The sequence below is a fragment of the Maylandia zebra genome, linkage group LG19 (genome assembly GCF_041146795.1).
Source record: "Maylandia zebra isolate NMK-2024a linkage group LG19, Mzebra_GT3a, whole genome shotgun sequence".
NCBI classification, from domain to species: Eukaryota; Metazoa; Chordata; class Actinopteri; order Cichliformes; family Cichlidae; genus Maylandia; species Maylandia zebra.
In genome coordinates this window covers 13,246,566-13,260,291 of record NC_135185.1, presented here as the reverse complement: position 1 = coordinate 13,260,291, position 13,726 = coordinate 13,246,566, and the positions used below count along the sequence as shown (strand labels likewise).

At 39.0% G+C, this 13,726-nt stretch overlaps 1 protein-coding gene across 1 annotated transcript in view; it reads left to right on the top strand.

The window, feature by feature from the left end:
- sntg2 (syntrophin, gamma 2) overlaps positions 1-13,726 on the top strand; it is a 103,841-nt gene that overhangs the window by 57,797 nt on the left and 32,318 nt on the right. Inside the window, exons 10-12 of the mRNA XM_004559341.3 lie at positions 6,152-6,281; positions 8,009-8,047; positions 9,683-9,799. Of these exons, the coding sequence (XP_004559398.2) occupies positions 6,152-6,281; positions 8,009-8,047; positions 9,683-9,799 (286 nt within the window). The remainder of the gene's footprint in view (positions 1-6,151; positions 6,282-8,008; positions 8,048-9,682; positions 9,800-13,726) is intronic.

Sequence of the window (13,726 nt, the reverse complement as noted above, 5' to 3'; positions counted from 1 at the left end):
TGTCTCTGAGTATTGCACACCTTGTGCTTTTGGGCACTCCAGTGATGTTGCAGCTCTGAAATATGGCCAAACTGGTGGCAAGTGGCATCTTGGCAGCTGCACGCTTGACTTTTCTCAGTTCATGGGCAGTTATTTGGCGCCTTGGTTTTTCCACACGCTTCTTGTGACCCTGTTGACTATTTTGAATGAAACGCTTGATTGTTCGATGATCACGCTTCAGAAGCTTTGCAGTTTTGAGACTGCTGCATCCCTCTGCAAGATATCTCACTATTTTTGACTTTTCTGAGCCTGTCAAGTCCTTCTTTTGACCCATTTTGCCAAAGGAAAGGACGTTGCCTAATAATTATGCACACCTGATATGGGGTGTTGATGTCATTAGATCACACCCCTTCTCATTACAGAGACGCACATCACCTAATATGCTTAATTGGTAGTAGGCTTTCGAGCCTATACAGCTTGGAGTAAGACAACATGCATGAAGAGGATGATGTGGACAAATTACTCATTTGCCTAATAATTCTGCACTCCCTGTATAATTTTTTTAATGGTTACTTATTGTTTTTATTCCATCTAAGAGAACAGTGCCATCAGCTACGGATTGACTATTAAACATTCCTTGTATTATTATATTAAACGTTAACTGGCCAGGCTGCTAGTGTGGCCGTCTTCATTCAGCTGACAGATGCACACTGTAGCCCAGGATTAACACTTGCATATGAAAATGCACTGATAGGTCATTCATGTCTTTGAATCAAAAATCTGATTCAGGGTGAATTTCTAACTTGGTAAGTCGCTCTGATAACCAGTTTTTGAGTTTTACTGACATCAGAAATCAGAATAAACTTTGCCCAAAAGTAAACTGTCAAACATCAGTAAAAACCTTTCAATGAGATTAAGAATGCTTTGTCCAGATCTCAGCTACCTCTTATTTCTGACTCTCTGAGCCCTCTACCACTCATAAATGTATTTTATTTTTAATTTAGCTGCACAAGTTTCACTGTGCAGAATGAAGTGCAGGTCATCCAAACAAGGTTGTTCTGTGCTTAACTAAAAGTTGTGTAACTACGAGCATAATGTGTTGGAGCCAATCATTGCTCAAAGGACATCTTGTAACCAACAGCTACAGTACACTGTGTACAGAGAGAGGTGTTCTGCACTTGCTAACATGAGTTCTTGCAGAAGAGCAAGACTTCCAATCAAAGCAGTTCTGTCCGGTTTTTCTTTTTGTTTTGGGGTTTTTTGTTAGGCTTTTTTTTTGCTAGGTGTATGAGGAGTCAATAAAAACAGCGAAAAAGCTGCCAAATTCACAACAGTGAAGCGTGGTAATCACTGCTGTAAGCGAGAGAAATGTCAGGTGTCCAAGCCTTAAAAAAACAAATATCCAAATCCCCAAATTAAAAGCTGAATTAATTATCAGAAAATTAACATTTGATTTGATTAAATGAATAATAAGGTGCAGCACTCATTTTTCAGTTTGGCTCACACAGACCTGGATGGGGATAGCATATTTAATATTATCCTTATTATATTTTTACTTTGTTACATGCATATATCCTGTAATGCAAGAGTAGGTCCTGAGATGATTTCTATAAAGCTTTTCTAATATCTCATTCCCACTTGGAGGATTTTCCATTAGTGTTGATGGAAAGGTGTTGACTCATGGTCTCATTTAAAGTTGATGTGGACTCTGCACACTGCGGTCGATTTGTATCTGAAAGTTTAAACAATGCTCTAGTGGTCCTTGTTAGTACATGCTGTATGCTTCCAGTTGGTATGCCAGATACTTTTTCAAAGTTTTACTCTCAAATGCTAAATTTAATTCTACTCTTAACAAAATGTTAAGAGCAAAGAAGAGCAAGCCTTGTTTCTTTCTTTTTGAAAACATTTTTTCAGTAATACCGAGGTGTCAGAGATGTCCCTCATCGTGACGTAATGGCGTATTATCAGCCTTTTGTTTAAGCTATCAAAATGGATACATTTGAAAGGGAGGAGACCTTGCAGATTAGCAGGGCTTTGTCAGCCACACTTGTGTTAACAGCTGGGCTTTTTAAACAATTCTAAAAGCAAGCAATTATGTACTCAAAGTGTTATGCATCAAAGTTTCATCCTTGGCCAGTGTGAGTAAGTGCACTTAATAGGTTTGCAAACAGTTTTTGAGAAGGTACTCAGAAACATCACAGAAATAAAGGCAGTAACAAATATTACAGTGTTTTATGATATCATTTAGAAAATTTGCATGAATTGTCCCTTTTAATTCCTTACATGACATAAGAAGTGTTTATTTTCCAAAGAAAAGATGCCAAGCAGTGTGCAAACCTACTTTAGGGGCTCAGAAGCTAAATACAGGTGCAATTGAGTGACACTGATGCAAAGATGTGTAGTTTGTGTGTAGAGAATTGTTTAAGATCCTGATGACACAGCACCATTTGACAAGGCAAAAGTACAGGTAATTACAGCTACAGTTGTTTCCCTTACACTTACATATAAAAGAGTCAGTCAGATAGAAAGTTAATGCAAGATTATCTGGCACAGCTTCCTGGTGTTGCGCAGCAGACAACCATAAGAACAGCACGAGCTTGTGCAAACAGTGCACTCATGGGTGCTGGTGCTCACTGCTACTTGCTAATCAATGCAGAAACAGGCAATCGTGTGTCTGTACGGGGAAAGCAAGACCTCGTGGTGGAGGCGCAACTGCTCACTGTTTGGCATTAAACTTTTTGGCTAAGATTCTTCTTAGTAGTTTCCAAAGGGGAATGAAAGGTCACTCAGGTGAACTGAAGCTTAATGATCATTTCTGTGAGAGGGATTTCCAGCAACCACGCTGGGACGGTGTCTTTTTGCACATTGGAAATAAAAGATATCACTACTGAATACCCAAAATATCTCCAAGGTTCAGAAGTTCATAATAAAAAGGATGCACTAGACCAGCGGTCCCCAACCTTTTTTGCGCCACGGACTGGTTTATGCCCGACAAAATTTTCACAGACCGGCCTTTAAGGTGTCGCGGATAAATACAACAAAATAAAACTAGTACTGGTACCGAAAAAAAGAAGACTTATTCATAACACACGTGAAAAGACCAAGTTAACGATAAAAACGATAACAAAATAACGCTGAAAACCGATAAAAACCCTGAAAACCATACATTTCACACCCGAGCCTCAACTCTCGCGGCCCGGTACCAAACGACTCACGGACCGGTACCGGTCTGAGGCCCGGGGGTTGGGGACTGCTGCACTAGACCACCGTCTTACCCATGCAACAATGTAATGCACACGCCTGACACTGAGTACATAACCTTGTCTTTATCACATCACCAACATTAGTAGACTAAACATATTGCAAAACTACTATTAAACAAATGGATGGGCTCCAGTTGTTCAGTGAAAGTAAATCCAGCAGAAAATACATGCACCAAGTTAAAATTTTCATATATTTTTAAGCACCGTAGCTCAAGCTCAATTCCAAAGAGATGAATGTGTTCCCAGTATACTTTCAACTCTGTTATATGCTCACCGTTTGTGCAATTTACACTTTTAATATAGGGGCACACCAGCGAAAAGTAAGGCTACTGTTAATTAGATAAAATTGCCATGGATTTCATGCCTGCACGCTACCAAGAAAATGACTATGTAGCCAAATGACCACTAAACATATTGACTGGTAGTTGTGGGAATTAAACTGGGACAAACTGGGACAAAAATGGGGGGTTTAATTTCGTGAAAATCACAACTTTAATTAAAGGAATATTATATTGCACTTTAATGATTCAAGCTGGGTGTTTGATCAGTGTCATGGATTCAAAGTTGCACTCACATCTATGCATTTCTTGGTAAGAAATCAAAAGCAAACAAGTTTCTCTCATTCATTATGCCGAGAATGAAATGCCCCAAAGCCTGCTCATTTCCCTGCTTCACTAATCAGTAGCCATGGCACATTTCCCCTCTCTCTGCCACTTGTACTATATTGAAACTAATGGCTTGATTCCCCCAAAAACAACTTCTTCCTGTATATTCTTCGTGTGTTATCCTGCGTGTTGACTGGGTGATATGTCCATGCTCTGTCTCAGTGGATTTATTACTGCCTAGTCAGCAGGCAAGACACAATAATTTGTGCCGCTGGGAATGGCGCAGATGTATGAAAAAACGCACTCTCCCTAGATCCCATCTCTCAGCAAGGATTTTTTTGTTCTGCTCAGTGAAGGTGGAAGGGCTTTAGCAGCTCCTCCTGACAGCGCTGTTCTCCATTGAGCCGCCAGCTGTCCGTTCCTTTGATTAAGCTCTGCATTTTCAACTCCTCATTCACTGCCTTTTCCCTCTCGTATCTGCCCTTGTGCTGCATGGCCTCTAAAGTTTTACGTCATTTGAAAGAGATCTAATTGATATACCGTTTTATTTATTTATTTTTAAGGTGAGCTCATCAGCTGCTCATTTATCCATGCAGTACTCACTGAAATGCAACTAGATGCATTTGGCAATGCTTGCTCGAAAAACAAAGACTTTCTGAATATCCATTAGTGATGCTTCACAGTTACACAAACCACAACACAAGGCAAATTTGGGTCAGGCACTGGGACAGAAAGAATTTGCACCCTTGTTAAATCAAAAAAACCGACATTCCAGTCCAGCCAAAATCACCCCTGGAGAGTCACTGGGTCAGTACACAGGCAGCGGAACATACGATTTTAACAAGCCTGTTGCAGATACAGTATAACAGTCATGCTCAGAGGATTTGTTAGGAATGCTGACTTTGTATAATCTAACCTCGAGTAGCTGCTCTGTCTGTGCGTGAGGATGGAGTGTTTGGTTTAGGAGCTGCCTAAGAAGATTTCCCTCTTCACACTGTGCGTTGGAAGCATTTTATTGTTTCTGTGTTTATCAGCCTTCATCTCACGTACCTTAACAGCATCATACTGCTGCTGCTCAACACTTCTCAAAAATTCAGGTTTTTTTCCCCTTCTTTCTAATGTTGTAGATTCTCCACTGCAGTGCCTAAAATTGCTTAACCATCTCATATAACCGTTTTTCCATGGCAACCATCTCCGAAGCTAAAAGTATCAGCATCGTACGAATGCACTGAAATTAAGTGTCAAAGCTTTGCATTCTGCTGATGAGCGTGATTCACCTCAGATGACCTCATCAGAACCCCATCAACAGAGAAACTTAATTGTATTTGTAAAAGAATGCCCTTGACTGCAAACCACTCCAAAGTAACAAAAGAGGTTTTAAATACAGGCCTAAATAAAGGAAAGGAAATGAAGGGACACGTGAAGCAAATTTTTACTGTTAATATTCTCACTTTACTCTGTAAATGGTTTGTGATTGGTGGCTTTCTCAACCTTAACTGCAGTATGTTACATTTTCACATCTATTAGCTGGTTGGCCGTCATGCCGGGTGCTCTCTTCATCCTCTGGAGTATATTTGGGTTGGGTAGCTGGTAATCTGTCCAGTAGACCAATTCCACAGCGGTCATTTGACAGAAAACCTGAGCCCTAATAATAATAATAATTATGATTAGTATTATGACTATTATTACTGTCAACACTCTTATCTCGTAAGGGCTGCTGTGAATAAAGCACATAAATATGAATCTACAGCTAGCTTGACTGATTTGGCAGAAGCAATGGGAAAATGGCACAAAGTTACCACTCCTAGCTAAGAAATAGCTGGGAATAAAATTTCTAACAAAATGAGGAAAAAAGTATTTTAAAAAAGAAGTCCGTTTTAGCAAAGTTTACAATGAAAATGGGTGATGGTCCTGGTGTTTGAATTTTACCTATGGACAGAGCCAGATTGGTACTTTGTGCCCATCTCCAGAAGGTTGTTTGTCCTCTGGGCAGCTTTCTCTTAGCGGACCTCTCACCTTTTCATATTGTAGCAGCTAGTAGCAGTTTCTTTAAACATGTCCATAAAAAGATAGCTGCTGCTTGCGTCACTCATTGGTTTTGAAGCTTTAACCTGAACATTACAGTCATCAACATTTTATTAAAGTTGGGCGTTTTTACATAGGAGCCATCAGATGATAACCCTCCACTACATGTAATAATGCATCTATTAAGGCTTACAGACTATAAATTCACAGTTTGACGACTCAAGCTTCACTTGTTCAGTATCAGCATTGATCCTCTCGTCTCTGTCTTTACTCTACCAGGTTCAACTGTTTTGAAGTTTTTGCCTTGGATGGAGCCAGCACCAATATTCTTCAATTTTGCACTGCAGCAGAAAGCACAGACTGGCTCCAAGCAATATCCACAAATATCAATGACTTGACGCAGGAGAATGTAAGTGCATTTCTAAACATTAGAGGCTTGGTTGGATCTTCCTCTGAGTGTGTACTAAAAATGAAGGTGAAAAGAGTGATTCGAATGCTCTCGTGTTTCCATAAAGTTTAAAATGAATGATTTACACATGCACATTAATAGTTTCACAACGGGAGGAAGGAAGGAATCACAAAACTTGACAAAATTCAGGTTGTGAATTATTTTCCACTTTTGATCTGCTCAGTAATAAAAGAACCCTTGAAACTGTTTTGCCCACAGTTGTTCCCCCCATCACACATTAAAGTAGTTTTAATAGACCCTTCCTGGCAAGCACTCATTGACTCACAGTGGCACCTCTCCCCCTCTACTGACAAAAAAAAAAAAAAAAAAAAAGATGCTCTTCGATACCTAATTAATGGCTGCTAAGTAGTCATTCGGCGCGTGCTCTGCTCGCTCTCATTTCCTCCTATTTCACTTTGATTATCACGCTGATGATGCGAATAGTTTTTGGTGAGGATGAAGACTTACTGTAAGCCCGTGCTCATCGATGGCACAGCTGCCTTTTTTAAAAAGTGTGATTAATTCATGCCTGCATTCACCTAATTACGGACGTGCAGCGTGATTGCTAAATGGCCAATCAGGATGTAATTGTGTTGCCACCTTGGGAGAGAGCGGAACTTTTGTTTTAATGACCTACAACCTTTAAATAGACTCTTTAACACTCTTGGGGTCCGTCGCAGACATGGTGGAAGACTATATGATGCTCTTTGATGTTCTTTTAGAGGAAATAGAGAAAAAAATATAAATATTTGGGCAGCAGCTTGCTGATATCTAATAATATGAAGATTTCAGGTGACGGTGAACTTTTCGAATGTAGCTCAGGTGGAACAAGCAAGTCGCGAGCCCCATGCTGATTGTGATATGCTGACACACCAGGTGTGCTTTCAGTGTGAAAATGCTTTGCTCTGGTTTGCAGCATTTTTCCTGCTGAGTGATAACCTCTGTGGCACATTTGGAAAATGCTTCTCTTTTTCTGGACCTATATTTTCTGAAGGTGGGCTTTAATTGACATGCACTGTCATCCAATGACTTTAAAATGGGTCTGCTATTTTGTGGATTGGTAGGGAACCAACATGTCACTCCAGAGAGGCGTTTTTTTCATTTTCCTTTATTTCACTGATTTCATTTATTGTGTCCATGAATTTATTAGATTCATTTGCAGGAAAGCATGTTTCCCAGGCAGTGCTGCCAACTTCAGATGTTTTTATTACCTCATTAATACTTTATAATACATTTATATTTGCTACTTAATTTACATTTGGTTTTTTTTGCTTTCCTGAGCAGTTTGTGTGGTGTGGTGGTGTTCACTGCCCCGCTAGAGAAGGCTACTGCCTTCATGTAGTTCCATGGGGCTACATGGACTTTAACAGTGTTTACGATGGCCATATGTGTCACAATAACATTTATATTAAAAGACTAAATGAGTCACTTAACCTGTGGTTTTAACAAACAAGCTGATTTGTTTATTTATAATAAGTTCTGTAGCATTTAAGTGGTTAGACCTTAGCTTCTCTTGACACGCAGAATGTAAATAGACATTTAAAACTGGTTAGAGTTTGTAAAAATGCACAAAAGCTTTTTAACTCTTTGATTCAAAGCTATTAAGGGTTCAGAATGTTTTTATGTAATCTGAAATGTAAATATGTTTTCTAACTGTATATCTGTTTAATTTCTGTTTCTTTTAATAGATAAAGATCATCAACAAGTACTGCTCTTCAGAAGATCAAGTATGTCATTATTTGCCTAACTTGACACAAACACATCATTTTTGTATCTTTTTGAGAACAGGTGCTTAATTGCCAGAAGACCAACAGGCCAATTAAATTCCTTCTGACAGCACACCTTCAGACCACAAAAGAGGCGAAAATCAAACTGAAAATGCCGTCCAACTGCTTGGACGACACTATCAATGTGTATCCCTGCTCTATGAGCAGAAACCTGACATGTGTGAAATGGCCTGTTGAAGTTAACTCAAATATTTTCCACTGACCATATTCTGGGTGTGAATATCTATTTTAGTCTCTAAAGCAGAGGTCTCAACTGCAGACTGCAATGTTTTAGAATCAGAATCAGAATCAGAATCAGAATACTTTATTGATCCCTGGGGGAAATTATTTTTTGTTACAGTGCTCCATTTTAAACCAACATTAAGACAAGACAGACAATACGCTAACTAAGAATAGTACAATATATACATATATATACATACATACATACATAAGTCACTTATAAATAAATATTTGGAAAAGAAACATGTGTAGCTGTAGCAGCAAACAGTGTGTTAAGTGGATGCGTTGTACAGGGAGATGGCCACAGGCAGGAATGATTTCCTGTGTCGTTCAGTGGTGCTTTTCGGTAATCTCAGTCTCTCACTGAACGTGCTCCTGTGACTGACCAGCATGTCATGGAGTGGGTGGGAGGTGTTATCCAACATTGTCTTTATCTTGGACAGCATCCGCCTCTCCGACACCACCTTGAGGGAGTCCAGCTCCATCCCCACAACATTGCTGGCCTTACGGATCAGTTTATTAAGTCTGTTGGCATCTGCGACCCTCAGCCTGCTCTCCCAGCATGCAACAGCATAGAGGATCGCACTGGCCACAACAGACTCATAGAAAACGGCACTTCTAGCCGTTACATTCATCTCACTTAACACTCGTCCAAAGCTCCTTTTGAACGGCCATAACAGCGTTTCTAGTTATTGTCGTGGCCTTTTTTTTTTTTTTTTTATTGTTGTCAAGTTTTCAATTTAGTTACTACTGGTGAGCACATTCCTAGGAGTATACCAATGTATCCCATGTTGGCAGTAACTTTATACACATGTCTATTTAAGTTTTTTGTGAGAAATGTTATAAATGTGTTTAAAATGGCATCGTCTGCATACGACTGCAGCTCTGTGCAAAATCATCAGGGCAATATGAAAATTCAATTCAATTTGTCAGGGGAAAAAAAAAGTAGAACTTGCTCACTCAAAACTTTACTGCAGGATGCTTTAGATAGAACGTATTGCCAGCAAACAGTCAAGGCCCGAACTTAGAAATCACTGGACGTTGTTAACCACAGGATACGGGAGTGTGTGCTTAGATGAGACTTCCAAGTCAATCTGGCGTAGATAAAAGGAAATTGTTGCAGTGCAGCTGAGACTGCAGAACTGTATTGAAAAGTATCGTTTTAAATGGATGTTTTCTGAGCTGCGTCATTGGGTCCCCCCCCCATTCACTTACTTTGTCAGTGCACTGTAGACCATTCTTTTCCATTTTCTTAGTAAGAACATATTTTTCATTGTGTGTGTCTTTTTGTGTATTATCCATTTATTTATTTCAAATCAAATAATGAAAATGTATCCTTCTGAATCTCTGCAGATTGTTCACATGGGCTGGGCATGCGAATGCCCCGAGGGTAGCGCTCCCGGTCGATCTTCAACATTTAAGTTCCTGGCACTCCGAGGACCATATTTTTATATCTTCAAAAGTCCGCCGGTAATTTGTTTTTTCAATTTTCCTATTCAATATGGAGAGGAAATTGGTACATTTCTGTGGTGGGTCAGAAACCTGACTAGAGTTGGGCAGGTTTATAAATCATTTCTTCTAAAGTGAATCATAAACAAAATACATTTCTACAGCTGGCTTTTAGAAAGGAGGGGTTGTGGTATGGTGCATATGTTTGGTGTGGTACTGGATACATGTAATTAGCAAAGGCAACAGATTAAAAAATAAGAACTCTCGGTCCTCATGTTCTCAGTAGATGAAAAGCCTGAAGTTTTGAAACATAAGAAAACAATTTGCCCACATTTTGTGTTTAATATTGTTGTGAGACCTCTGTGTCATGGTGTAATGTTGATACTTACAGAATCTTTTTTTTTTTTACAATAAACATGTAATATCAGAATAACAGAAATGACAGTTGGCCATTATATTGTTTATAGTGCAATTCCTCTAGTAGTTTATATCGGAGGTACAGAATGGAGCATACGAGCTTTTATTCTGTCCTTCTCTGTACCAGAAGTTCTGTTCACTCGTTGGTATAAAAACCACTGGACACTAAAGTGTCTTTTGTCCTCCTTATATAATTTAGAAAGTGTTTCTGGTTAATCACAGTTATTCAGTGGTTTTTCTCCCGAGGTAGTGTGTGCACATTAATTGTGAGTTAAGTTTTCTTGGCCTTCCTGCTGGACTGTGTCTTTGTTACCCTTTACACAACTGTACACAGGAGAAGCTAATGTTCTCTTTGATGGTTCGTTAATGTAGCAAACTTTGGTGTGCATGTATTTGCTCTGTTTAAATTCAGATTGTCAGAGACTTTTGATCTCTTCTTAGCTGCAGTTTGAGAACAGAATCCAAGCGTTTCCTGACCATTTTATGAGGAGGCACGAAATAATAATAATGACTATTGACGACAGTGGCTGTAGGTGAACAAATACAGTGCAGCATTTCTTCATAAATATTTTCATTTCAAATTGCTCATTATTGTGAAAGAGAAAAAATACTGTAAGAGGGGGGAAAAATTTTTGTAAAAAGCTTGTTTTAAGTCATAAAGAAAATTCTCTTGCTTGAACAAGTTGCAGCAAATTAAAGTTTTTCCAGGCTTGAAGTGTGCCAGGCAGGCACCTGTAAGTGCAAACGTCCCGAAAGGAACTCCAGATATTGCAAGCCTTAGGTCTGCTCACATCTACTTATTACAAATACTGGATAACATTTCAAACCCAGCAGACCAAAATAATATGAAGGGTCTTACAAGAGGGCGACCCCCATCACCAAGATCTGCAAAAGCAGATCTCGTATCTAATCTTGTGAAGCCATCTTACACTTCCTGAGAAAACAGCATGCGTGTTACCCAAAAGTGCAACCCCCCCCCCCCCCCAAAAAAAACATCTCATGCATGTTGAGTGCTGCTCTTTTATGATTGGTGAGGACCATTCCACATGTAAAATGCAGTGGTGAGTGAGAAAACAGTTATGATAAAAGCAGGTGGAGCAGCTTCAAGCTGAATAGCAAAGCAAATATAGAAAAATAATTATATTCAAGAGCAGATAAAACTGTAGATTCCTCAAATATCTTACATCTCGTAAAAGTGTGTTCTCAAAAACCAGTTTTAGACCGTTTTTCCTTGGTGGGTGTTCCACATTAATATTTAAAAATGAGTATAGCATTCAGCTGGGCTCCTAATAATATATATTAACAGTTTAAATGTTACAGCCATGAAGAAATTTGGATATGAATGGTGGGCTGAAGATTCTCTGGTGACTTTATTAATAGAATGCACCAGGTTTTATTTTAGTTTGGAGTTTAGTTTAATTAGAGATGTGTGAAATGTATCAAAAGCAGGCTGTAGATTTGCAAAGAAGATGTTAAGGAAAGAGGTAGTCGCATATAAAAGTAGCACCATCTGTGTTAACTTTAGTTTTTGGTGCCAGAGATAAATTTTATGGTGAATAAAAAAGGTCCAAGACTGGATTCCCTGCTGAACACCTGTGCAAACTACAAGGACATCTGGGCTGAAGTCTTTGGAGTACAAATTAAACATGGCCTGTTAATCTGCACTGACTGAGCAAAGCTTTTCTAGTAGAGTGTCACGATACTGAATTAAATGCTTTTGAGAAATCCACAGAATAAAACAAAGAACCTTTAAGATGGTTATTAGTCTTTATATACGCTTACCTACTGCAATTAACTTAAAAATGAGCTATAAGAAGAGCAGTTAGCCCAGCACAGAGGCAAAACAGGGAGAGGTCCAGTTTAAACTGAAAACTTTACGACATATCTTATATCCGCTTATCAATCCAAAAAAAAGAAGAAGAAAACATTAGAACATATAGAATTAAAGATTTTATTGTTTTAAAATATCTTCGAATAAAATTAAATGATAATTGAAAGAATGGAAATCAGATTTAGCTTTTCTAATAAGTACAAGACAGTTTTTTCTTAGTAGCTGAAACATGTAAGGCTACAAATCAATTATTATATAATAATCTCTTGTAATGTTGTTGTAATGTAGCAGAACGTTTAGAGAGCAAATCTAAATTCAAGTCACACTCAATAACTTCCTCAGAACTAACATGTAATGGCAATACTTCGGCAGTCTCTGACAGGGCTGAACTGCTTGCAGCAGGGAGATGATGAACTCCAGTAACAGTAAAATGTGCACTACCTCCAGGGGAGTCAATAACAATATATTCAGTAGTCTGGTAGCGAAGCAACATTAACAAGGAAAGCCTCTGTGTAGAGCCTTTGACACAGTCATACTGCACCTTGTTGTTTTCCTGTCAATGCCAAAGACATGTAGTAATCCAAATTTATGTCCACATGATTGACCTGATTAGGCAAGTTTCAGTAAGGACAAAAATTCTCTTATGTCAACAAAATGCAATTTTTGGAATTGTAAGGGGCTTCTTATGTTTAGATGTAATATAGCTCACTGAACTGTACTGAGAGGTCATTTCAGTGGAGATGTGTTCTCTCTCTCGGGAGGCTGTGTATTGATCATTGAAAGATTATTTAATTTAACTATAGATAAGGTGGGTCAGAAGCTAGAGCGGATCAGGGTAGATGAGGATTCCTCCATTCTGCATGTCAAAGTATCCTTGAATAAGGTCCTGGATCTATCAGAGTCGTGACTGGGTGAATGAGGCTTGTAGTAAAAAGTACTGTTAAACTAGGAAAAGTGCTAAACAAGTACCAGTCCACTCATCTGGATTAATAACTACCTAACAGCATTTCACTTCAGTAATTTTGCAGGAACACTCATATCAGTTGCCTTTCTTCTGATATGCAGCCTTCTTCAGTGGCCAGCTGTATGGACAGTGAGTCCTGCTAGCTTCCTTTTATTCCCCTTTTCCCGCCAACTGGTACTCAGCTGTATGAGACACTTTTCATATTTACAGCTAAATCAACAAGTAGGTCTGAGAGACCATTACCTGACCATGAGATGAGAAGCTTCTTCCTCCCACACGCTGAAGACATGCATGTAAGGTTATTTGGTGACTCTAAATTGGCTACATATGTGAGGTTGATGGAGTGAAATGTATAGAATAAAAGTGCTATATGAATGTATGCTTAAAGTTCTCTGAGGGGTCAGTAAGATGACAAAAGCATTGTATATATGTGGATATTACATAGCTCAACAGCCAGTATTGCTGCCTCTCTGTACTCATTAGCACACTGACAGCATTTCCATGTACTGAATATCTTAAAGAGCTCTGCTAACCTTGCCCTTGCTACTTGACATCCCACTGTCCATTTGCATATGTGCAAGAAATTAAGCATTTCATCATCTATGCAGATGCTTTCTGCAACTCACGTAGGCACACTGTTGCATTCCTTTTGACTTCCATCCTCTGCTCGAGTCTCCAGACTGGCTCTGTTTCTGTGTCAGGTTACACGGCTGTCTGAACAGTGCATTTTTACAAT